At 36.7% G+C, this 27200-nt stretch overlaps 1 protein-coding gene across 3 annotated transcripts; it reads right to left on the reverse strand.

Annotated features, from left to right (window-relative positions):
• Positions 1-10865: 10865 nt before the first annotated feature.
• On the reverse strand, positions 10866-26534 carry mvb12ba (multivesicular body subunit 12Ba). 3 transcript variants are annotated; one of them, XM_056746697.1, is made up of 10 exons: positions 26032-26534; positions 22724-22846; positions 19224-19331; positions 17557-17653; positions 16812-16941; positions 16422-16577; positions 14871-14956; positions 13556-13611; positions 13372-13431; positions 10866-13143 (listed from the first exon to the last, which is right to left on the reverse strand). In XM_056746697.1, the coding sequence occupies exons 1-10, from the start codon at positions 26080-26082 to the stop codon at positions 13057-13059; spliced, it is 954 nt and encodes a 317-aa protein (XP_056602675.1). In that variant the 5' UTR covers positions 26083-26534; the 3' UTR covers positions 10866-13056. The 3 variants fall into 3 exon arrangements, with proteins under 3 accessions (XP_056602675.1, XP_056602677.1, XP_056602676.1); XM_056746699.1 differs by having other exon boundaries at positions 26216-26531; XM_056746698.1 differs by lacking the exon at positions 26032-26534 and adding an exon at positions 25769-25987.
• Positions 26535-27200: the final 666 nt, after the last annotated feature.

Genomic DNA, 27200 nt, shown 5'->3' on the forward strand with positions numbered 1-27200 from the left:
AATAAGAGTCCAGAGCCCCTCTTGAGGAGTCTCAACTCCCTCTCAGACCGCGTCACTCTCCTGAGCTCCATGTGACGCTATTGGTGCTGGATCAGATGAGAACCGCCTACAACATCAGACCTACCGTCACCACATTTTATAGTGAGAGTGAGTGAGAAACTGAAAAAGCATCAAAGAAATCAGCCTTTAAATATATTTAAGTATATATTACAAATAAGAAAATCACAACATTTTGGAATGTTAGTTTTTTGTCGGTAATCTACAGTGAATTTCATCTAAAGTGATTGGATAAAATGTATTTAATTGACGAAACCAGTCTACATAAATTGAAAGTGAATAAAATACATACATAGTGTTTTTATTAATTCGCATTTTAAACTGAGAATTTGTTTAAATGGCGAGAAATTTGGCGATATCCAGTTTATTTAAAGCGCATTCATTTCGATGTCATTGTTTATTTTTTATTTTTTTTATCAATTGTTATTGAACTCAATACTGTCACATATAGCACATATAAAATGATTGATCACGTCACACATCAAAATAAAAATACTGAACATAATAGCACAACGTGTAATTGTTGTATGGAAATCAAAGGTTATATTTTAAATATATAATTCTCGAGCTTTAAACTTAAATAAGTTTTATTCTAAGCTATTCTATTTCATTCTATATTTACAATAATAGAATTAAGAAATAATGCGAGTTTTCTGCCTGTATAAAGCAATGCACGTATAGTGTCTTTGTCGTAATATCTAATTCATTTTTAAAGCAGAACAATATTCAGTTAGAACTTGAGTCTGATGGGTAACAGAGATTCATTTCGTGTCTCGCATGCACCTGCGATGAACGCTGAGACTGTGCGCTTCTTTAATCTTTATGAAATGACAGTAGGCCATATCTGCATGATTAATAAAGACTGAGATAAAAGTAGATTCAGTGGCGGGCGTTAAATGAAGCATCTAATCTCTCTCCTCCGCCTAATATCCAGTGCGCATGTAAAATTCATAAGCAGACGATTCTTTTGTGTTTCAAATGTGAGCAAATTCATTTCCCAGATATATATCTCGGGGCAATAATCGTGTGAGGATAAAGAAAAAGGGGGAGTTTGTATCTTTATTATTTTACTCATTAGCATTCGTCTCTGCTTTAATTATGACAGTATGATTTACGAACTCGGCTGTATATTAAAATTGATTTCTCCTGAACATTTACGCAGAGAAAATGATTTAATTGCATAACCGATGAAAACATAGGCTATTTACTTTGCGTACATATTATAATATTATTTTGATTATGTAAATAAATGACGTGATGTTTTCCCTGTCCTCTTTTTATAAACTATTTTATTCTAGTTATTGTCTCATACTAACTTGAAGCACTGATAAATAGATGCTGAGTCTCTGTAACAAGAATAGGTTTATAAAAATTAATTAAAATCATAAATTTAGGATAAACAACTAAATCACGAGTTTAATCATGTTCACGCTCAAAAATCTATGTATAGCCTACTGTACGTGAGTGGGTTTTGTTCACATTTTTAGTTAACTGCCTTCTAATTTTTAAAATCACCAAACAACAAACATAAACCTAAAGATGATCTGTAAGCATGGCAATTATTTATTTTACTCCATAATCTCTGCACCTCAAGTGTCTCAACAAAGATTAATAACCAATCCTTAAATGTGGTCAAAAGATGTCAAATGAAGCCTTTAACTTCAAGCTGTGTTAAAAAGAGAAATGCAGTATTTGTCCATTTGCTTGCACTTACAGGTGCTTGACAGTGTCCACCTGGCACACATTACATTGATGCAAATGACAGAAAGCCACTGAAATAAAAAAGGTAAAAATATATAATTGTGTCATCACTGAATAATCATAGTTTTGTCATTTATATTATCAATAATAATAATCGCAGAATCATGCACGTTACTGACAGTTTTTAAAGATTCACAATAGTTACTCTCCATGTTCTCTTCAAGTATGGTTCAGAGGAGATACAGTCCAACATAATGAGACTGAACCTTTCACAGAGGGTTACTGCGCCCTCTAGCGTCCAATAATTTATCATCAGAAATAGGCTTAAAATGGCGTTAAAGGGATACTTCACCCAAATGTGAAAATTTTGTCATCATTTACTCACATTGAAGTTGTTTCAAATCTATATACATTTCTTTGTTCTGATGAACACAGAGAAAAATATTTGGACGAATTCTTATAACCAAACAGATCTTGCCCCCCACCCATTGACTTCCATAGTAGGAAAAATAACTTTATCATTATTTTCTTCTGTTGAACACAAAATAAAACATTTTAAAGAATGTAGGACAGCAAACAGTTCTGGGGCAATCTATGTAAATGGGGGGGAGGGAAATCTGTCTAACAGAAACATATGAAAGCAGATTGAAACTTCAATAAAATACATCTAGTATATGCTATAATGGAGTGACTAAATAGCAATATTTTTTCATGGGAATCTTTTAAAAACCAAGAGATGTTCATGAATTGAAAATGATCCAAAACCATAAGTGTCGCTTTCAGAAAATGGACCAGAATCCTAGAGCTACATTATCGTCTGTTTATGCCAAACACACTTTGTGACTTAAATCTGACCTGCCAACATGTTACAAAAGGAAACCAGTGGAGTCTTAAGTTGTGGATGTTTGGCATAAATGTTAATTTAGAAAAACCTCCCAGAGAGTGCTACTTTAAAATCCCTCCTGAAAGAGAATCTCATCAAAGCTCTGATCAAAAAACTCATATGGTATCAAAGCTAATTCACAAAACCACCTTTTACGTGACACATTTTCTTCCAAATGGAAAATAGTGCATGTAAATACATAAAACAAGTGGGGAAAAACAAACCAAGCTCTTAAACCGTTTACTGTGGTTATGTTTCATAAGGTGGGAGACCACACCAGGATCTGCTCTTCATTTCTGTTGTAAATCCTCCTCACCACGAGCGACAACAAATTTGCATTGGCTGCAAGTCAGCCTGATGTGGACCGGAACAACATTTACATAAATTTACCTATTAACATTCCGAAATATGACAAAATAAGCTTTTATAGCCAGGGAAGGCCTTTTATCTGCATCTCTCGGCCTGGAGGTTTTAGTGTTAAAGGATTTGAGGGTTTATTCATTATTTACGTTCCTGCTTGTATAATTGTACTGTGGTAAAGGTTTCTCTGAAGCTAATGGAAACATAAAGCTTCAAAAGACCCTGTCACAAGCATCAGAGAATGATTTTTGACTGGGAGGTCTCTGGGCCGCGTTGTAAACGGCTTAGGAAGCCCAACTTTAGTTCCATGACGACAGAACTAAACATCAGAACAGTAGTTAATTGTCTTAAGGACCTCGTAACCCATAACGCCAAATCTGGCATTTGTAAAACCAAAGGTCAAAAGTCCTAACCTCAAACTGGATGCTGGTGCCCTCTCTGTAATGTGAGCAGAATAATTCATATTAATAGCCTAATAATTTGTTAAAAAGGCTCCAAATATTTGTTTAATAAGAGATTGTAATATGGTGTGCTCAGATTTGGCATGATAACAACATGTGTCAACAAACATGTAACAATATCTATGTTTGATTGACAATATGTTTAAGTAACAATATATGTGACAAATATGTTTGTATGCTCTATGAAGCCCTTTTATCCATCATAATCTTAAGGGGCAAAATATCATTAAATGCAAAGCTTACATTAACTCAATGTCAACAAATAATATATTTTGGCAGCATTTATTCATGTCTGTTGGTGTTGATAAAAGTTTGTGTTTTACATTTTTAGACATTTGGCAGAGGCTTTTATCCAAAGCGACTTAAATTGCTTTATCCTATACATTTTACATAGGTATTTGTAATCCCCTGGGATCGAACCCACCACCTTGCTCTTACCACTGAGCTACAGGAAAGCTAAGTTAACGGATTGATAGGCCTACAACGTGATTTTTAACCTGTATAAAATGTTGTTAACTAATGATAGCAAACAAACCTTACAGTGTATACTTACACGTAAGAATAAAGATTCCCGAAGGTTCCTTGTGGATCGCTGTTCGCTGTTCTAACATCTTTATCTACCTGTATAGAGGGTATGCATCGACGTCACTTTCCCACGCTTCCTTGGGTGGCAAAACACCCTAGCAAAAAGGCTGAGGAGAATAGGAGAAACAAATAAACCGGGACAAAACACGCAATTATTTGCTGAACTTACAAGCAAATGTTGCGCGGAATTGCGTTTCCTGATATTGTAAGCAGTCATTTTGCTGAGGATTTTGCCACCCCCGGAGGCCTGCATGTGGTAAAGGGACGATACGTCCATACCCTGTATACACTGTCAGAAAAAAATATCCATGATCGGTCACGGTCGGCACGCCTCAAATGTTCAGTATCGCTACCAAACCTGGACAGTAAGATCTGTTTTAAACAGTGAAAGCCATTTGACCATTCTTTTTAAGTGCATAGCACTTTTAGTGCAGATCATTGATCGTTATTTAAGTTAAGAATAGAGCTTGTCAACCGACGTCATGTTGCGCCATCTTGGTAGGATCGCTGCTGTGTTCAATGCAGTATTTCGTTTTTTTGTTTGATTCGGAAATATAATTATGGTAGGTCGGTCTTGCTGTGTTAAAAACTGCAATAGCACTACTCCGAGTCGCTCAAGAAAAGCTCATGGTTCTTTCAATTAAATAAAATCTTATTTATATAGCGCTTTTCAAAGTGTGGATTGTTCCCAAAAAGCAATACAGGAGACAAACATAAAAACATAAAATGTAAAACACAGCACAAATGGTGTTTATAGAACAAGCAAGATCATTCTAGTAAATAGTAGAGGAGAGCGGGGTAAGTTGTCACACTGGTCATAACTCCAACACTAGAGGCTCTATCTCAAAAATCAAATAGCCACTTTGTGTGTCTTCTTTTTCTATAGTGAATTTCCTGTTCACATGTGGTCAAGATCGCTCTAATCTGATATTAGCACAATTTTCTTATTTTTCTTCTTAAAAAGTAAAAAATTGGCACTTTAAATTTTATGCAATGCAACTTTGTTAGATATGAATGATAAAAATGATTATCTTGCACAAAATAGAGGAGACAATAACGTGTCTTTTGATACTTTAGCTGACGTGCTATGTTGAGCTAACCTTAAGATTTAGCCAACATTACCACACATGTCAGTTTGGGGCAAGTTGTCTCAATGACTTTGGGGCAAGTCGTCACATCTGACAACTTGCCCCAGTACAAATATATATAGACATTATAGACATCTTCTGATCAATGGGCCACCTGGCAGCAAAGGAGGGGCAAATTCCTCTGGATGGGTGAAAGACATGCACTTTGTTGACTTCCTGAAACATTTCAGTGAACATACAGAGTGCTCAAACTAGAAGCCCTGTATGCTCCTTTTGGAAAACCACGAGTCTCATCTGTCCATTGATGGACTCAATTATGCAAAAGAAAATGGCACAATCATGCTGTCATTCCCAACACACTGCTCATGTCGGCTCGAACCATAAGAGAGGTCTGTCTACGGGCCGCTAAAGAGGCACGTCAACAGTGCGTGTGATTCCTGGATGAGGAACATCCCAGGGAGGACAATGTCAATTTATGACATTCCTGGGTTTGTGGCAAATGCCTATCCTCTGGCTGCAACCCCCTGAAGATTCAGGTTAGCTTTAGGGTGGCCGGGGTTCAACCTTACAACAGAGATGTATTTCTGGGAACCAAGTTTGCCCATGCCCAGTTATGCTTCTGCTTCCACCAGCTCACCCTTACCCAGCGATCCTATTGCTGACAGCAGGCTAACAACTCCAGAGGACATCCGGCCATATCAGAATGGATCTATGTGCAAGCCACCGAACCTTTGAGTTTAAAGTTCAAAGTAATGCGTTTTGATTGAAATGTGTACAGTTTGGCTTGAAATAATTGTTTTTTCGAATTCTCTAGGCACGATTGTTTATATTTCCAGTTCTGGTTTGAATATAAAAATGAAAATCAATATTCACAATTAAGTAGTTGTGTTCTTATTTTTAGCTAATCTAGTGTGACAACCAGTGTTGGGTGTAACTAGTTACTAAGTAATTAGTTACTGTAATTTAATTACTTTTTCCTTGAAAAAGTAAAGTAAGGGATTACTCATATGTTTTCTGTAATTTAATTACAGTTACTTTTGAAGTACTTAAACTAAATACTTTGTGAAATATATGCGTGTGCAATAGTGTAATTGACATCAAAATTCAAAGTCTTATTTTAAAATCTGTGCTTTAATGTATAATTCTCACATTTGTAATACTTTGGTTAATAATATTATTATTTGAATGAATTAAATAAGCAGTTTCATGTCTATCCTTGAATCACTTAACTAATCAAGGTTGATGTAGGATATAGAAAGTAATTAGTAATGAGTAACTAAATACTTTTTGGACAGAGTAATTTGGACAGTAATCTAATTACACTATTGAATATGTAATGAGTAACTAGTAATTAATTACTTTCTCAGAGTAATTTACCCAACACTGGTGACAACTTACCTGCCGATGGGGCAAATTGTCACAAGTGCACGTCCTCTATTCAACATTCTACAACTCCGTAATGAGATAAGATATGAAAATGTAATGAATACAAATTATGTGCTAAAGAAGTCATTCTTTCATTTGGTACATTTATATCGCTGTGATGTATGGTGCTCAGTAAATGTTACACAGTGTGAAAAGTGTGACAACGTGCCTCGCTCTCCCCTATCTAATTAATGCAGTCTCCCGGTGAGCAAGCCAGCCAACAATGCCCTGTGGCGAGGAACCCAAACCCCAATGATAAATAAATGGAGAAAAAAAAAACTCGGGAAAATCCACTCTCAGCCGGGAGGGCCAGATCTCCTCTGATTTGTCACAGCTACAGTCATTTACTTGGATTAAAAGTTACTGAGTTAATGTTTATGAAGAATAGGGAGAGTTATTAGTTGCGATTTAGGAAGATTAATTTGTAGAAACTGTTTATCATACTCTTTGTCATATGTTTTTACTTTGTTTTTGATTGATATCAGGCAACAAAGGAATGTTATAGCAGGGGAAATAATAATGGCAAAATGTAAATTGAGTGCAGCTATAACTTGCAAACTGCTGTCATGTGATATAAGATTTATATAAGGATTGTTTTGATTGTTGCACTGTTGTATATTTCACTGGTTTGCAAGCTATCTGCCATTACCTACCTTTTTTTTTACATCCCTGCTTGTAATAGTTGTATCTGACATACAGTTGAAAGAAAAAGTATGTGAACCCTTTGGGCTTACTTGGATTTCTTCATAAATTGGTCATAAAATGTGTTCTGATCTTCATCTTAGTCACAACAATAGAGAAACACAGTCTGCTTAAACTAATACCGCACAAACATTATACGTTTTCATGTTTTTATTGAACACAACATGTAAACATTCATAGTGCAGGGTGGAAAAAGTATGTGAAACCCTAGGCTAATGACTTCTCCAAGAGCTAATTGGAGCCAGGAGTCAGCCAACCTGGGGTCCAATCAATGTGATGAGATTGGATGTGTTGATTAAAGCTGGCCTGTCCAATAAAAAACACACACCAGTTTTGAGTTTGCTGTTCTGAAGAAGCGTTGTCTGATGTGAACCATGCCTCGCACAAAAGAGCTCACAGAAGACCTACGACCAAGAATTGTTGACTTACATAAAGCTGGAAAGGGCTACAAAAGTATATCTAAAAGCCTTGATGTCCCTGTGTCCACGGTGAGACAGATTGTCTACAAATGGAGAAAGTTCAGCACTGTTGCTACACTCCCTAGGCGGGGTCGTCCTGTAAAGATGACTGCAAGAGCACAGCGCAGAATGCTCAATGAGGTGAAGAAGAATCGTAGAGTGTCAGCTAAACACTTACAGAAATCTCTGGCACATGCTTACATTTTTGTTGACAAATCTACAATAAGGAAAACATTAAACAAGAATGGACTTCATGGGAGGACAACACGGAGGAAGCCACTGCTGTCCAAAAAAAACATTGCAGCACGTTTGAAGTTTGCAAAAGAGCACCTGGATGTTCCACAGCACTACTGGCAAAACATTCTGTGGACAGATGAAACCAAAATTGAATTGTTTGGACGAACACACAACGCTATGTGTGGAGAACAAAAGGCACAGCACACCAACATCAAAACCTCATCCCAACTGTGAAATATGGTGGAGGGGGCATCATGGTTTGGGGCTGCTTTGCTGCCTCAGGCCCTGGACGGATTACTGTCATCGATGGAAAATGAATTCCAAAGTTTATCAAGACATTTTGCAGGAAAACTTAAGACCATCTGTCCGCCAACTGAAGCTTAACAGAGGATGGACGATGAAACAGGACAACGACCCAAAGCATAGAAGTAAATCAACAACAGAATGGCTTCAACAGAAGAAAACAAGCCTTCTGGAGTGGCCCAGTCAGAGTCCTGACCTCAACCCGATTGAGATGCTGTGGCATGACCTCAAGAGAGTGATTCACACCAGACATCCCAAGAATATTGCTGAACTGAAACACTTTTGTAAAGAGAAATGGTCCAAAATGTCTCCTGACCGTTGTGCAGGTCTGATCTGCTACTATAGGAAACGTTTGGTTGAGGTTATTGCTGCCAAAGGAGGGTCACCCAGTTATTAAACCCAGAGGTTCACATACTTTTTCCACCCTGCACTATGAATGTTTACATGTTGTGTTCAATAAAAACATGAAAACGTATAATGTTTGTGCGGTATTAGTTTAAGCAGACTGTGTTTCTCTATTGTTGTGACTAAGATGAAGATCAGAACACATTTTATGACCAATTTATGAAGAAATCCAAGTAAGCCCAAAGGGTTCACATACTTTTTCTTTCAACTGTATATGTATAACCTGTATTTATCGGTATTTTGTTATATATATATTTTCATTCTGTGTAGTGTTATTTGTATGCACCATGGGTTTAAGATCAATTAAAAACCTCTATGTACGTACATGTGGCAGAAATGGAGCTGGGATGGTCAGTCAGTCCGCTGTCGTAATCTCTAGTTAAGTTCTTTCACTTTCGACTATACTTATATCAAACGAAACAAGTAACGGTACATATCAAAACAGTATTATCCTCCCCAGACAGCATTGCCACTGCAACATAGGGTGTGACGTCAGCTTCACATTCTCTATATCCAAAAAGGACTTCTGTCAAAAAACGTCTGTCATTAATTACTCACCCTCACGTCCTTTCAAACCTGAAACAAAAATGAGACTGGAGAGATCAGAGTACACTCAACTGACAAGCACCAAAGGGGTAAAACACCATGAAACATCTGGCTCATATTATTCAGAGTTCTGAGAAATGGACCAAAACTTGTTGTTAACTTATGATATTCCTCTTTGTGTATACAATCAATCAGATGTGGTTAAATGCAACCAGTCTGTGAAAACCCAGCAAAAGTCATTTATTGTTTTCTACACAAAACCCTCCTGACGCAAAGAACATTATGTGAAAATATAACCTATATATCTTTAATATTTACCGAGTAAAGCTATGTCAAACATTGAAATCACAATTCAATTAATCATTGAAATCAAACTTTGATGCTGGTTATCTCAAAATATTTTTTTTTGACTTAAACTTGGTTTCCACGTATATAACGAAGCATGTCTGCAGTGTTAAAGAGAATTTTCAATTAAAATTTCAAGACTTTTCTTTCCCCCTATACATGGTCTTGCTCTCAAAACGTGAACCCTTGGTTTAGATCTGAATTTTTGTTTTAGGTAAAAGAACAAATCATTTCTGATGCAAGAAAGAGAACAATTACCTCAACTTCAGGTCAAATATCTTCCCTTTCATCTGAACTGAATTGTCTGATTGAGCATTTAACAGGACAAAAAGATTTCTGTCAAAATAGCCTTATAATAGTTTCACCAATATGTTCCCAAGACACTTGCTGAAAGGCACAAACGATGACGCACAAAAACCTAAGCCCCCTGAAGTTGCAAAACAAAAATTAACAGCAGAATTAAGAGAAAATGAAGTAACCTTTGAATGTTTTTTAACAGTTCAAGAGTTGTCTGTAAACAAGCTTTGGTGTTACTTTTATTCTGCCGTTAAAAGCCTCATCAACAGCGGCCTGATATTTTGAAAGTTTCTCTGTGGTTTTTGGCACATGTTCATCTTAATAAAGTGACTTGTCAAAAGGCCACAGGAAGCTCAAAACACTTCCAGTAAATGTGTTTGTGATGGTTCCATCATAGCTGGGAGTAAGGTAAGACGCCTCCATATCATCATATACGGAACATACGCTGAAGTTTCATTAACAATCCACCAAAATGCTTCATGAAACAAAATATTTGGCTAAAGATTCGATATGGATTATTAAATGAAACACTTCTTTAAATACAGTAATATATCCAAATGAATGACACACTCCACATTGAACACTGAGAAATTTTAGGGCAACAAAGTAGAAGGCATTCTACTTTGACAAACATTGCAAAACAAATTAACTCTTAAATAAATCATTTCAAACAACTACTAGCATCATTTACTTACTGTCATGTCAGACAAAACTCTTTCAGTGAAAAACAAAAGATAATATTTTGAAAAATGCCTCTATGAATAAAATGGAAGCCAATGAGGGCCAATGTCTTCTAGTTACCAATATTTGTAAAAATATTTTGTTCTGCAAAAGAAAGGCATACAGATTTTACATGACACGAAGGTGAGTAAATGATAAAAAATATTTTTTGGCTGAACTATAAAGTAAGTGAACGGTGAATAAAAGCTCACTGTAATTAAAGCTTACTGTAATTCTCATTTACGGATATTAAAATGATTGCAAACTCATTCCTCTGTTGTTCAGAAATGCATGATGTTTATAATAACTTTATAATGAAGCACAAAAATCAAACCAGCAGTTAACACTGGCATTCACATTTATGAAATGAAAATCAGTTCAGATATCAAACACAGCGGAAGAAGTAAACAACGATTTTTAACTGGATGATACACATTTAACAGTTTAGAAAATGGTAAACGGGCTTACTCATTTAGCAGTGCAATAACTAAACAACAGATTCTATTTGTTCGTGTGACCAAAAGGGATGGGGAGACAACAAACTACCTATACCCCTAAACTTTTAAATTAGTCTTTATATAAAATTATTAAATAATTCAACAAAAACAGTTACATTTCAAAATAAACCATGTTATGCTTAAGAAATATATACCACTGCATGATCAATGGGCCTTTAATTGAAATGAAGAAATATGACTAAAACAACTTAAAACAACTGTGACCTACATAATTACTTCAGTTCAGTTTCTCTAATTTGTTTGTAAACTGTAGTCTGTGAATTAATTGTAGGAGATGAGATGTTAGTATTTGTTTCTGCCTCATGGTGTTTAAGATATTAAGGTCTCCTATGGCTGTTTCCAGATATATTAAATCATTACTGGATTCAAAATGAAACTTAACATTAATAAACTCAACATAGAATATTTTGACTGAATCCTAAAAAAAAACAAATGAAAACACACACGGATAGCACATAAGGAACAATTGGCCAACCTATCATCACTGTCAAAGGAATAGTTTAGTGGTATGACTCTTGGGCAGTTGACTCGCGATAAACCTCAAACCCATGGGAGTGTGTTAGTCTCACTGTGAAAAGGATTGACGTCTTCAATAATATATACACTCTCACCTGAGATGGCTAGAAAAAAATACACGGAACTTCCACCATCACAAGAACACAGCAGTGAGAGCAGAACTACATCAGCTGCTTCTTGGACAAATGTGAGAGGAAAGAAACCGAGGGAACTAAAATGTGGTAAATTTTCAGGTCAATCTTGAAAAAAAGGCAAAGAACATGTCTGGATTATACTTTATCCCAAAATCAAAAGCAAGAAATTACCTATTTATTTTTGCTTAAGGTAAAAAGGACATGCTTAGCACACTATGATTTGTTGTATTTTGACCGAAATGCCAAAATCATAATAGAAAACTCCTATTTGAAAATAATACATTTGCTGATTTGGGCATTTTAAATACTGCATTAATGAGTTTTTGCATATGACCGTGAAAATGTGCTAAAAATAAAAAAACCTTATAAATGTATGGTTTCCTTAATCCGAAAGCTTGAAATTTTGATTGATTTTGGGATAAAAATGACTCCACATCTATTCACATTAAAAAGGTGATCTTAAAAGCATGAAATGTGCAGATACAAACAATATCCTGCTTGAGCACCATTTAACATTTATGGAAGGATGAAAATGTGTCAAATATAAAATATAAGAAAAAAATCTATCCAGACGTTACAAAGACAAAAAGAGAAAAAAGTAACAGACGGTCTTAAAACATTGCATTCCTGATTAATCACTTGTCTATGTACAAGGCTTTGTTTAAAGTCGGAGTGTTTTGTTCGAAATTCTTTTTTAAGACGAACACAAAAACATTGAAATGCCTTAAAAGTCCTGTAACAGTGCAGGGAACTGGGCTTCATTTCCCAGCCCCAGAAACAAACAAAAAACGTGTGTCATGCAATAGCTGCGATCTCAAGAAAACTCAAGCGAGCAAACGAACAAAGAGCGACAAACGACACAAAATAAAAACGAAATCTTCTGATTCCATGCACGCTCTGTCAACTCGCAAATCCTCCAAATTCATCTCTTCCGAAGGTCACTATCGTAACAGCATCTCAGTCCGAAGGTCAGATTAAACCCATTCAAAGACTTGCATGTCAAAGATACACATTATAGAGTTTCCACAAGCATTCCATTCAGTCCCAGTCATCCAAATACGACTGTAGTGGTTTTGATCGGACGGCTGCAGTGACGAAGCTCCTCATCGTCTTCAAAGCTCTTTATGATAAAGCAGCATTAACTCAAGAGAGACTAAACTTGACCAGACGAAATGATTTCAGTTTGTTTTTCAAAGAAAAAGTGAACACCACATTCTAGCCTGCAGCGAACGTTCACATTAGTTCTATGTTTTGAGAAGACTGCTCATCTCAGAACTTCAGAAGTCAGTCTCTTCTCCTGCTTCTTCCTCAAGCGTTAGGCTTCAGATCCCAGCGACGTTCTAGTGGGACTGGGGGGCAGACGGGCCGCGGCACTGTGCTCCGTTCTGAAACTGTATTCATACTGACACAAAGAAAGAGACAGACAGAAGAAATTAAGCAGACCGTCTGCCAGTGCATTTCTTAGCCGACACTGACCTCTAGTGGAAAAATGCAAAACTAAACAGTTCTCTGTTAAATCATAGTTTACCTTAACAATAACTTCACCATGGTAAAATCATTTGACTGATCTTACATGTTTTACTATTTCCTGCAATGATTACACTATTGTTTTTCAGTTGCCACCTCTCACCTCTTTCTCAATCTCTGCTAATGTCTTGATCCTGATGCCCATTAGATCCACCTGCTCCAGCTTTACAACACACATGGAGAAACACATATTTAAAGACATCACATCTATACACTTGTTGCCATGCTTGGTTGAATACAACCTATAGAGCTCAAGTTAATTTCTGATTTGTTGTAAACAGACTCACGTCGCTGGAGGCACATGCAAACTTCTCCGAGATCATGAAAGGCACTCCGTCCATAGCTGTAAATTGAAAGAAAACGATAACTTACGTTTCACCGTTGCTCATGGCGACATTACATTTCTTTTTCAAGCGCGTGACATGAATATCATGCTACATAGAGGAGAGATGTTGTGATTCATCACTAAACACCATCTGGCAGATTCGGATCGTGATGAGAGGTTATAACGAGTCATGATTCCTCTAGCCATCGCAGGCGTGCTGATGGGATTTCAAAGGGGACGATTACAGGGTGCACGGTTAACCCAGTGCTGTCTCCCGCGCAATCGAACTTGTGATGCACATGTGTGACCTAATGAGGCTGATAACATCCGGTTCTCTGGAATACTAGATCGTGATTGGTAAATCACAGCAGATCAAATATTTTAGCATAATGATGGGTAATCTGTACAACCAAACTCTTCAAAACAGAGGTGCTTAAAGTTAAAAATTACAATATCTTTTTTTTCATGAATTATTGCAGCGTTTAGTGTAAAAAGTTTATCAATGTGGGTCGTTCTCTTTTTAATAATGTTGTGCCCTCATAATCTTCAGTTAAAATCTAAAAAAGCACTTCCATCTTGTAATGACTAGTCGTCTTAAATAAACATGCTATACGGCTTGTGCGGAGCGTCCGTTAACTCCTCCCCTTCAACTCCTCTTCAGTCTGCTGCCAGTTCTATATCAAAATGCAACAACTGTTTTTATACATCCAATCAAATTGCAGAGAAAGACGACAGCCATGAAACTTCCGGTTCACAGTGACTTTAAAAGGTTCTTCGCATCAATGCCAAAGCAAAAGAACCATATTTGGTTCCACAAAGAACTATTCAGCCAAAGGTTCTTTAAAGAACCATCTATTTCTTACCTTTTTATAATCTACCTGTTTTTCACCACTAAGAACCTTTTGTGGAACAGAAAGGTTCTTTACATTTTTAAGGTTCTTTATGTAACCAAATTGTTCTTCTATTTTCAAAAAATATATATATATTCATGATCTATATCAGTAGTTGTGTAATAATATAGTCGGAGGGTCATCGGTGTAAAATAAATTTTAATAAATGCAAGGTCTGAATCACATGGTCTGCATTTAAGTGGCTACAAGGTTTCGTTGATAAGGTTTCAATCCTCATCAAGACTAAAATCTCTCTATTAACAATGTGTAAATCTGTTTTTATTCTCTTTATCAACAGACATTTGCTGTAAATGAAGTTAATGATAAAATACTGAGTATGATCTGAATGTGAACTAAAGGTGATCATGTGTGTCATGTGTTTAGTACCAGAGATGGCATAGAGGTTCTGGTGTTCAAAGTCTGGTCTGGTTGTGCTTTTCCTGAAACATGCTGGCAGGGTCATGGATATGTGCCTGTAAAAGTAACACATTTCACAAACGTTGTTAGATCTGTCTGCAAAGCTTTCCTTCTCCTTACTTATATATGAAAACTTACAAACAATATTAAACATCACAGTCAGTATTTTCCTCATCTGGCAGCTTTAATGAAGACTGAATGGCCAATGTGATTATTGTCTGTAAATAATAGTTTTTCGGCCTCATGTGATTTGCATATTAAGACCTTTGACAACAACTCTTTATTTTATTCTTTAGTTTTATTTCGGTTTTCAATTATGCAATGCTTGTAATCGTTGTGTAGCACAAAAAATGCACACATGGGATAGAGGTCAAACACTTCCTCACAGAGATACATGTTCTGCTGTGTCAAGGTCGAGGTCAAGTTCATTATTCACCTAGCACGAGAGTATTATTGCCCATTTGTTTCACGGCCGGCAGTTAAAAGACATTACAAAATGTTCTATAGACGGTTTCATCAGACGCACTTGCCTGAACTTCCGGTCTGTGTTTAATTATAATATAACAATTTATTTCATATTTAATTTATATTATATTAATAATTTATTATATAATAATTGTATTAAATCACATGAACACTACTCAACCGTTATAGATTCGTTACGGAGATCTACAGGAAGTTACGTTTGGGAGACAGGTTGGTTGCTGTGATTTGAATATTCATGACAGTTACATGTTACTTGTGTCTTATTATAAAGAATATAACTGAATAGGTTACAAAAATGCAGTAACCGCCTATCCTCCACTGTGGTTGTACAGCAGTGCAAAATCGGAGAGTGACAAGCTCTAGGTTTTACCCAAAGTTAAAGTGTAAAAAATTATAAAATACAGGGCGAAGGAGCTTGTGAGATGACATTATTATAATACACAGTGCTTCAAAAATGCAGTGTCATCAGTTTGTCTAAAATAATACAGAACGTTTGGATATTGTACGCACCATTTACACATGGTAAGGAGCAGGTGTAAATTTCTTTCATACCAACTAACATTTTGAAATTATGAACATTTTCATGAATCTGAACATTTACATCAAAAGTCTTTACAAACGATTTACACATAAAATCGTTCTGCTTGAGTTTCATGAATGAGGCCCAATGTTTGTTTATGTTGCTGCCGCTATAACCATCTATAAAAAGAGATGATATAATGTGTATCAAGGGCAGACAGACAGGAAGTGGGAGGAAACCGTGAAAAGGAAACAGCTTGAAATCTGAAAACTTCCTATGACTGAGACCCCAAGGACTCAAAACACTGAGACATAAAACAAGTCAGTTAACAGAAAACCCAATCATACAAAACCACAAGACCATGCGGGCTTAAATCTAAGATCACTTCCTCGTTTCTCTTCCTGGTCTCAGTTTCTCTCATTCTGTCTCTTTCTTTTTGCAGTGGTGGCGACACATTCACTCCAAACTTCCTTACAGCTCAGTTAAAGATTTCTTTTGACCTCACACACACATACTTGGGCAGAACGGGGGCTGGAGTGGAGTTGGAGTTATTTGTGACAGTCTGGATGTTGTTGGTATTGGCGGTGGAGCTGTTGTTCTGGACAGGTGAAGATTCTTGGGTCCGTGGCACCTTACCCATGCGATACCAGATGCCCATATTGTTCAGCTCTCTGTGGAAACACATGATTAAAATGAAACTAAAGCAGAGACTCTCGCACAAGATGAGCAACACAGAGGACCAAACAGCTATTGCTATTTCAAATTGTTTGAAATAATTTCATTGCCAACAAGACCAAAACACATGGTTTAAAAAGTTTAACATGACTAATGTTTTAATTGAATAAAAATTTACTGTCCTTTGAAGATCATGAACACTATCTGAGGGTTGAGGATGAGTTACTGACCCGATGTACGTATACTGTGGAGGTGCCTGTTTGGATCGTCCTAAGATACGGATGTCACAGATGGCCGCTTCAGTGGAATCTCGTGGGATAAATTTAATACATAACCTCCTCTTCCTAAACGCTGGCTCCTCTGTAGAAACACAACAGCAGCAGATGAAGAAAGTGAAAGGGAGAAAACACCAAGAGATCAGGCTTAGTGCAGACAGTATGAAAGAGGATCTTTTCAAACAATCAATTCATTATTTATGACCAGAATGAAACTAAATCCACAAGGAAGGCCAATTTATTCATGTCAGACATCAGACTGCATGTCTGTAAGCAGAGTGAGAATGCTTCTTTGGTTTATTTATGCTCTGATAACGGTTTCATATTGAGTGCCAAATACAGTTTTCAAGGAGTGTAAAAAATCTAAATCGTGGTTTGAAATTATACGAGTCACATGATGAAATATTGAACAAAATGGCTATGACTATGTTGGTAACTTCAAATCTTTGAAATCTATATTATTATGTGAAGTTTTATCTTCGGAAACCAACGAAATTGTTTTTTGTTCAGCTGAAGTCATATACTAAGGGATGAGAACTATAATAGGATTTATTTTCCATTTTACTCCATGACATCTTTTTATATGAAATGGATTATAATGGATTATATAAAATCTTCTTAATGTCAAAAGAGAATCAATTAATTGCTGTACAGCAAGAAAATGTAAAGGAAAAAGTTGAAAGGAGAAGCAAGCACTTACGTGTGTCCACAGTTTCCTGTATAGGAATAAATCCCACAGGCAGCGTGTCCTTGATGTCGATGAGCTTCATGTCTACAAGCACGTTTCCTAAATGACTCTGGGGAGATATACAGGAGAATTACTGGCTAGAAAAAGTGAACAGACATCAAATGCTCTCAAAATCTCTCCTGAAACCCTTTTGTTGTAAAGTATAAAACTTCAAAGTTGAAAATCATTAACAGACGTTATTACAAGCTACGGTTTGAATTAGAGACCATATTACACACTTTTACAATGTTTTCAGTCCATATAAACAGCAGTTTCACCTTCTCATTGAACTTTGTTTGATGTCTTTTTGCTTCTGTGGCTCTTTTTTGTATTTGTGTTATACGTGATTTTGTGTCACAGAAAAAAACTACATGTGCATGAACCTGCTTCAACAGACAGAAACTATTTTCTATACAACAAAGTCCAAGTGATATAAAAAAATTCAATGCCTATTTTTCATAAAATATTGCAGCATTTATTGTAAAAAGCTTACCAATGTGGGTCATTCTCTTTTTAAATGAATGTGCCCTCATAATCTTCAGTTAAAAACAGAAAATGTACTTCCGCCCTTTTAGTGACTATCCATCTTTAATGACGGCTTGGGTGAGGCATCTGTGAACTCCTCCCCTTCAACAGTCAGTCTGCTCCCAGTTCCATTTCAAAATGCAACCGATGTTTTTATACATCCAATCAAATCGCAGTGAAAAATAGTAATAGTAGTACAGAATTTAACCCAATCGCAACTTCCGGTTCAGGGGGACTTTGAGGTCTTGTTAAATTCCAAACACATAAAAAGTGTCAGGGACACAAAAGTGTTAAATATAGATAAAGCTAGTGGTGGTTTTCCTATGCAATAGAATAAGTTCGGGACTTCCTGTAGGTTTATTTACGTGTGCTTTGGTAAAGACACATGCAATTCTACACTAAGGTTTAGAGAACCACACAAAATTGGTGAGTTCAGATAAATTATTAAAAAAAAGGTAAGGCACTAACCCCAAAAAAAAAAACGCTGTATTTTCCACATTAGGTGCATGTTTGTATCTCCTCTTTGCCCTCCTCTCTGAAACGCGCTGATATTTTACAAAGCTCATTGCTCTGAAAAGCAAGGTGTGCTATGATTGGCCAGTTCACTAGTGTGTAGTGATTGGTCGAATACTGCACGGAAATGTAACGCCTCTTACCATATTCGGAACATCAGGTTCCAAAGTAATTGTATAATATGTATAAGTAATATGTCTAGATAAAATGCATCTTTTGTTCCGACACTTACATTTTTGCAATTTTACACGTCTAATACATGCATGGGCGAAAAAAACGTATTTCAGGCGAATCACCCCTTTAAGTGAAAGTTCTTTCTGCTCGAGGTTTCATAAGATCACAGAAAATTAAGAAATCTTCAGCACACATCACTGCTGCTGCGGAAGTGGTTTTGTTTTCATGTACAAAAAAAATGGTTTTAAACAGCAAATACGATAAGATCTTGCTTCACATTACAGAGATCTCATCAAACGCATTACATTATCTTAACAGAACAAACTCTAGGTTGTGAAAGCATTGTTCCCTCCGTTCTGTCTTTAAACTGATATAGAATATAGATGGTAGACATTGTATTTAAAATATAGAATAAACAAATGACTCACGTTCTCTTTGGAGAAGGCTCTGGTGAAACACAGATAGCGGGTCACCTTGGATTTGAACAGCCCATCTTTCCACAAGTCTGCATCAAGCCCATCTGTAGTTTGTGCAACCTACCAGAACCAAACAAAAACACAAATGATTTCATTGTTTATCTAGATTTTTCTATTTGATAAGAGTAACTTTCGGTTACTCTTGAGCTGTTTAATAATTCTGAATAATTCCTACAAAAAACACAGACTCACATTGATTACCAGGTTTTTTTTTTGTTATTTTTAATAACTCACAAATGCAACCAAAATATAAAAAAAACTTTCAATTAAACTCTTCTATGCATTCACTAAATTATACCAAATACAAAGAAAACTATACAATCCTCACATACATATTTCATTTGAACTCAAATACTTATGATAATAACATAAGTCAATGAAATTTAAATTGTGACTACAACTTATATTTAGAAACATGTTTACAGACATTTAGACTCTATTGTATATATGTACACAGCCTATTGAACTCTTTGTCCTCTGATTCTTCACATATAGTTCAGTCTGTTCTCACTTAGCTTTTCTTTCTGGTCAGAGCACACAACACAAGGCAAAACTGGTAAAGAAAGAGGAAACATTACACACAAGACCTGATGGGTAAGAGGTGCATCAAAGGGACCAAGACTTTAAAAAGCATCTATTTCCCATTTTCACTATTACGCTTTGACACTCACTGAGTGTCAGTTGCCTTTACCATATAAAGTACTATTAGCTGACTTAAACAAGGCATATAACACGGATTCATGAGCTTGAAGCATGAAACATTGCTTAACCCTAAATTAAGACACTTACTGTAACTTCAGCTTACTTAAAACTAGTGAAGTGGAGTTGCTTTAGATAAAAGCATTAGAGTGACGGCTTTGTTCTCAACATGATTGATGCTCGCCGTACAAACATTGCGGTTTTTATGTTACAGTGCTGTGGATGCCTGCCGTTGTTATGCGGTTAATTAGGTGATCCCAGTGTTTTTGGGTTGTTTTGCAGTTGGGGGTGGGACGGTGAAAACCCCCAAGAATCAACCAATCAGTATCTTGAAACACATTGTACAAACACATCCACAAAACAATCCAATGAGGAGTACATTTCTAGATTTAGTGAGCAGATGCTTTTGTCCAAAGCAACTTACAAATAACGTAATATTTAATTCTATATCTTATACCAAATTTTTCTCAGATTAATTTAATGTTTTATTTATTATATAAAAATATGAAAATATAAAGATATCAAGTTAAGTTCTGATAATCAGATTTATTATTTATTTATATTAATCTTCTGGCTTTATCATATGTATATAGTAGGAAGATATACAACATGTATAACAATGAAGTATGAATACATGCACAAACTATGAAAGTACAGTATACGACTGGTGTTATAAACTGGTGCATGGGGTCTGTATCGTAGGTTTTCATCGCTCTTCACTCTCTATTAGATAGATGCACGCTTTTATTGTGCTGCGACACTTTGTCAGGTTTGGTGTTATTCTCGCGCTTGTCTTTGCACTGCGAGTCTCTGGTCACTCCGCACGCGTTTCCCAGTAGAAGCGCGTCACGCTAAAAGCGCTCACGGGGCGAGCATCATCGCGCGTTTAAACGCAAGTTTCGGCTTGGCTCGCCTAAAGTTAAACTTTATTAAATATATTAACAGCTTTACAAAGCGACCTGACTTCTGAAATACGTGAGAATGAGCTTTTTTTCCTGTGATCTTTTCAAGCTTTTACATGTCTTGGAAAACGGTGCTAACATGGGACTACATACGTTACTGCGCACAAAAATCTCACAAATAATGCCAAAATGGCATCAAATCTTATCAATCAGGGTAAATATTTTTAATAATGAGTTAATAAAGAGTTGTTGGAAGGTGAGGCATGTTGAACAACCGTTTTGTAGTTTGTTTACAGTCAGAGGTTAACATTTTTCTGGTGGTTGTATTACAGCTTATCTTGAAAGACAAAACATGAAAGTATCATAAAGTGTCACACAGTCTATTTTTCCGGCTAATTCTGCTAAAAACATCATATTGGTTCTTTGTCAAGAGAACCAGTGTAATGCTGCATTCCGGGTTGGCATACAAAAACGAAGTCATCCTCAGTGAAGCAGTCTACACCACAGATTTTAATAAAGCATATAATTCCAATAAAGAGCATTGGGATCTCCAGGGGTCAACCTCAGACATCTGCAGTTTGATGCTTATCAGACTCAACGACAAGTGTCTCACTGTCAGTGCTGTAAACAACAGATCTCTCTCAGGGTCTGATTCATACTCTGTTTGCATGTAGACTACAACGATTCTGCTTTTACAGAGCCAGCTTTCACACACGCTAGGAATTCACACAGGACGTATTGTTCAATTGTGTACTGGGGCGAAAACAGTGACTGGGACAGCCGAAAGAAGCAACAATCCCACTGTGGCTTCTGTTGCAAAAATACATTATTCAAATCCATTTATGAAAAAAAAAATATGTAAAGAAACAGATCAGCCAAATGTGAAAAACAGCTGGTCGACATCTCAGGGGAAAGCTTACGTAAATACATGAGAAATACACCCGAGCACAAGAGTTGGCCTAAACCCTTTCTTAAAGAAAGACCTCTCCTCAGTCCCCGCTGGATTCATTGTGTTGATGCTCAAATAGCTGCAAGCATTTCAAAGTCAGGTGGTGGGAAATAGCTCTAATACACACAGATCGTATTTCTGTCTCTGAACTCTGGCCACTCCATCAGGGATTTTCTAAAACTGAGGGTGTAAATGCTACAGTCCGTTAATCCAACACACCACTTCCATTACACATATCAACTATTACGCAAGACCCTTCATGTTAGATCAACAATAACACATGAGAGAAGCACCTAACGTTTTTTTAAAGGGGGAACACAATACATCCCATAACGCATTGTGGGTGATGTCACATTAGGTAGTGTTATTCTTGGCCAGCAACCCGGCTGTAAAACTCAATTTTAAAAAATCAAGTAAGACAAGCTGATGGCTTCACTCAAGGTTTTGTCTTAGAAGACAGTTTACAGCGAAGTGAATATAGGCAGTTCTGTGAAAATGTCAACCATACCATCATAGTCAGGTAAGTGAAATTTTAACAATTGTTACATTCATAACGGCACATATTAAAATAAACAAACTATTTTATGTACTATAAAAGGGATCCCTCTTCGTGTGTTGGGTATAATTGCTTCAGGTTTGCACATTTAAATTCACAGATATCCTATCCTATCCTTTTTGTTTCATCCATAAGGCAAGTATAATTGCCTTTTTTAAAACTGATTTTTTTTCTGATGGTTAGACTCTATCAACAAGGGTTTACTCAAATGTAAACAAGATGAGTTAAAATATTGGTAACAAATACATTCTCTGAGAATTTTTTATGTCATGTCCACAACACAAAACGTCACTTCCATAACACTGGATTTGCCCGTCTTTATAAGAGGATGAGGTCAATCTCTTACCACGTCATAGCTGGTAGGAGCTCTGTTTCTTGAAGCCACAACCCCAACACCAGTAATCGGGTCCATTGGCATCTCTGGGAGGGCGTCTGAAAGGTCTCGTACTTCAGGCATCATGGAGGAATTCTGAGAAGACAAGAGGATTACAATCTTTACTTGCTAACTTGCAAAAACCTGCAAGAATCTAGACCATTAAACCTGCAAAAAGAGACTGCAATGTTTGGTTTGTAAGTTTGAAGAAAAGCAATGTATTGTTACCATCATTTTAGAAACATCTATGAAAATATAACAGAAGTTACTTTGCAAAAAAAATCTTTGAAATGTCCTTTAATTAACTGATGAATTTTAAAGCACTGTTAAGATGTTTTGATTTCTGAGAATATAAAACAATGCCGAATATGGTCTCTATGTGCCTTAGCTATTTAAAAGCAAGCATCTGTGCACTAGTCACATTTACACAAGCCAACATTTAAACACATCTTTGTGAGAAAACACAGAACGAAATAAAACACGACACTGCCAAAATATCAAGACAAATACACAAATGAAGCCAAGTTTGAACAGAAGAATTGAGTCCAGAGACAAAGCTGTTGAGTTGGGGCTCAAGAATAAGTCTAGACGAAATTGACATTTACATTATTTCAAACCCGTACGACTTCTTCCTCTGTGGAACACGAATTGCGTTCAAAACATATCTATAAAATTGTTTTAAATCAGAACGGAAAATATTGAGCTGTAAAAATATGTATACAAACCGTCTCTCGGTTCAATATTTCTAGTCTTCAGATGCCTGTAGAGCCAGTTTGAGTCTTTTGAGTTTGATAAACCGCTCTGTCATAACACTCTCAAACTTATTTTACATTTGTAAATAATAAATGTAAATAAGTTTTCTTAAAATTTGGCATGTAAAGATGGATACAACCGGGTTTGATGTAAATTAAGTCCAACACCATAGTCCTCACGACCGATAACAATGCTCCAAAATAAACACCATATGCAAACAACAGACATTAGAAATCTGATATGAGAGAAAAAATTATTTAACAATGACATGAATGGTTTGTTCCACAGATGAAAGTCATACGGGTTTCTGAACAACAATGATATGCTTTTTTTGTTGGTATGGAAAATCTTGATGCCAAAACAAAATTTACAGGATCCTAAAATAAAGAAAAATCTTATAATGTTGATAAACACGCTTTCGAAATGATACCGAACAAGAACGTGCATGCTCACAAACGATCTTGTGTGCCAGAACAAAGAAGTTGCACGACAACCCCAGATCAGCAGATTAAACAGAGTTCAGGGGAAATTTGCTCGGCATAGGTGTGATAAGGATGAATTTGTAGAGATATCTTGGCATCGCCTCATTTGTACTGAGTGCTGTGCATCGAGCCGCCGACTTTTTTATTTCTTTGCCTGCAAGGACTAACATAGTTGCATACAAATGAAAGCAGTGTTTGCATGGAGCAAGAAGCTTAGGAGGAACCTTGGAAACCCGAGCCAGTTTCAAGGCTTAAAAAGACGCTGTCAAATGTGTGGAAGGCTTGGAAGCAGCCTGCAGAGAAGCATACAGCAGACGTGGGGGTGAGAGGGAGGGAGACCACGTGAGATCAAACTGCGAGCATGTGAGAACTTCTCTGGAGACACGAGATAGTGTTTTAAAAAAGGTGTGACATGATAGTATTAGTCCCTGGAGTCGACAGTGAGAAACACATACAGGAATAGACAGTATTTGTTGACGGGAGAGGAATCTTGCTAAAAGTGAAAGGGGGTTATTTAGATAAACACATACCCCAATAAAAACTAGTTATATCAAACCAACTACCATAAAGTTCAAAATCAACCGTCTGAAACATAAGCAGGACAAGCTGTGAGATGTCCCTCAAAAAACCAGGACAGATCTCATTACACAACACACGTGTGCCAAAAAGGCTTCGGATGGCAGACGCTGACAGTATTGTCAACTCACTGGTGGAAGAAACATCTGGAACCATGATGAAGACCATTTGTTCGTAAGCTTGTTCAACACTACGCCACCTCTCTAAGAAAACATGTTTGTTTGCTCAGGTGACAAAAGCAAATGCCGTCAGTAAGCAACACCACTCCACATTCAACACAAGATCTGACTGGATTTACTTTGCTAATACAACTTTCTGGTTTTATTGTGTGTAATTCCTTCGTGCGTGCTGCTTGGTAATCTTTCATGGGAAAGATTCTGAAACTATCACTTTGTCTCCGACCACACCAAACATCACGAAAGACAAAATATACAGTTGTCCATAATGACTGCCGCTCTCAGTTGCTGTAAAAGAGAATAGTAAAAGAATAATGTTGATGCGTATATCATTACAGATCCATCAGCTACAGATCACAAAATCTGAAGAATCACATTTCAATCCAGAAAATCCTATCTCAAATCCAAGTTTAAGTGGGAACAAACTAAAGGTCATGGACGAAGCAAACAAAGGTGGTAGAAATTTGAATCTAACCTGGACTATGACAATACATCCAAATCCAATGGGATGCATTCAGATCCACTATACAAATACCTACTACAAATGTTAAGTAATGACGAATTTGTAGATGAATCCATAACCAGTCAAGCGAAAAACAAACTATCATTTTACAATGAATGCGTGCATTAAACTAATCACAAACACAGACAGTATTCAGCACTGACCACCATGATGGACCATTCAAACCCCTATTACTCACATTACATGAAAAAAATAACACACTATCAGTCCAGTTTATTACATGTATTATGAATATTAGTGCTAATCAGAAATTAAAACAACGTCTATCCGTTGTGTTATCATTGTGTTTACGACGACACCAGAATCACATACAAAGAAAACTTACGTATCATTTGATCGTATCAAAATGTAACATCTCGACACATAGATAAGCACTGCTCTAATTAATGAAGATAACAAAAACGTCAATGATATGACTATTAAGCTTTAAACAAACGTCAAAAATCTACTGCTGTGCCAATTTTCGCTCTGCGATTCACAAAACCGTTGAAACTATTCACCCACTTACTTCATTCATATCATTTGACTTGGTTTAAAATGCACGCCAGAATCTTGATCTCTTATTCATGTTTATCATACACAACGTCGGACAAATTTGTTAGCATTGACATTAGCCAGCTGGTTGCTAGGATACTCCATAGAGATTCACTGCTTAGCCTGCCTAGCGTAACGTTAACCTAGCATGCTATCAGGCTTCACAATTTCTTTAAAATCCAATTAATTATCCCCCCCCCAAAACAACGCAACCGTTAAATCGCACATCTACTTAACTGTTAAATGCGGCAATGCGTCCTTCCTTTTGGGACAAAAGCAGCTTTTCATGACCCGCAGCGGTAGACAGGGATTGAAGGTAGGGAATGCGGCGGAATGATAGCGAAAAGCCCGGCAGGAGAGAGAGAGACGGCGGCGGGGTTGCAGAAGAGCTAACGGAGCTAATGCTAATGGACGTCCTTACCCCAGTGCGGTAAACAAACACACTTCACACGGACAGATACTGTGTACAGAAATAACAACGGTGTTAATTCCTCTTCTGTCTGTCGATATGGCTCACGGCTGGACTGTTGATATTCCCTTAATAGATTCGGTCCATTTTAAGCGGCGCATTTCTTCGTTTTGCCAAGTGGTTTAGGGGTCCGGAGAAGCTGCCATTTCCAACCAGTCACAGAGACTGAGTGAAGAGAGGAAGAGAGGGGTAGGGTGTGTTTGTTCGTGTGTATGTGTCTGCTTCAGAAAAAAACTCGAAATTGTAATTGTTTTTTTATTACAAATACCATTATAAACCATCAACGGTTTACCACAAAACCAATACAAAGTCCTTTGTGTTTAAGGTCCTATTCCAGTATAATTTAATGGTTTTCTGTGTGCCACGTGCAGTATTAGGACATCACATATTCTGTTTAAAACCTTTAATTTGGTATATTGTTTGTAATAGGTATATGGTTCCACACTGATGTTTAATTAAAGTTTAACGTTACTTTTAATTTCAATAGGTTACTGTGGTAGTTCGAGGCATCATAATAACACCTAAGTGAAAGGTGCTTTTAAAGGGATAGTCCACCCCAAAATTAAAGGTGTGATGAACTAGGCTTGTTTAATGCTTAGTACTGTTGTATGATGTCTACTTATGACGTTCGCGTGTTTCTTACATTTAAAAACATCAAAATCAATAAGTAATAGGCTATTTTCTTCCCTTGTTTTGAGGCCAGCTCTTCAAACGCTCAGCAATTGAGACCCGTTAACTCGAACCGGACAAAAGATCACCGCTATCATGGTTCTCAATATTACGAGAGTTTCGATGATAAATAAACATACGGGAGACTCCCGGTAACGTATGGATATCACCCAGCACCCGAAACAATATCAAAACAGTCTCCGTTATTCGCAAACGGTGGATAAATCCTTGAAAAATGATATATGAGCCTGCCAAATCACAGAGATCC

The sequence above is a fragment of the Triplophysa dalaica genome, chromosome 4 (assembly GCF_015846415.1).
Source record: "Triplophysa dalaica isolate WHDGS20190420 chromosome 4, ASM1584641v1, whole genome shotgun sequence".
NCBI lineage: Eukaryota > Metazoa > Chordata > Actinopteri > Cypriniformes > Nemacheilidae > Triplophysa > Triplophysa dalaica.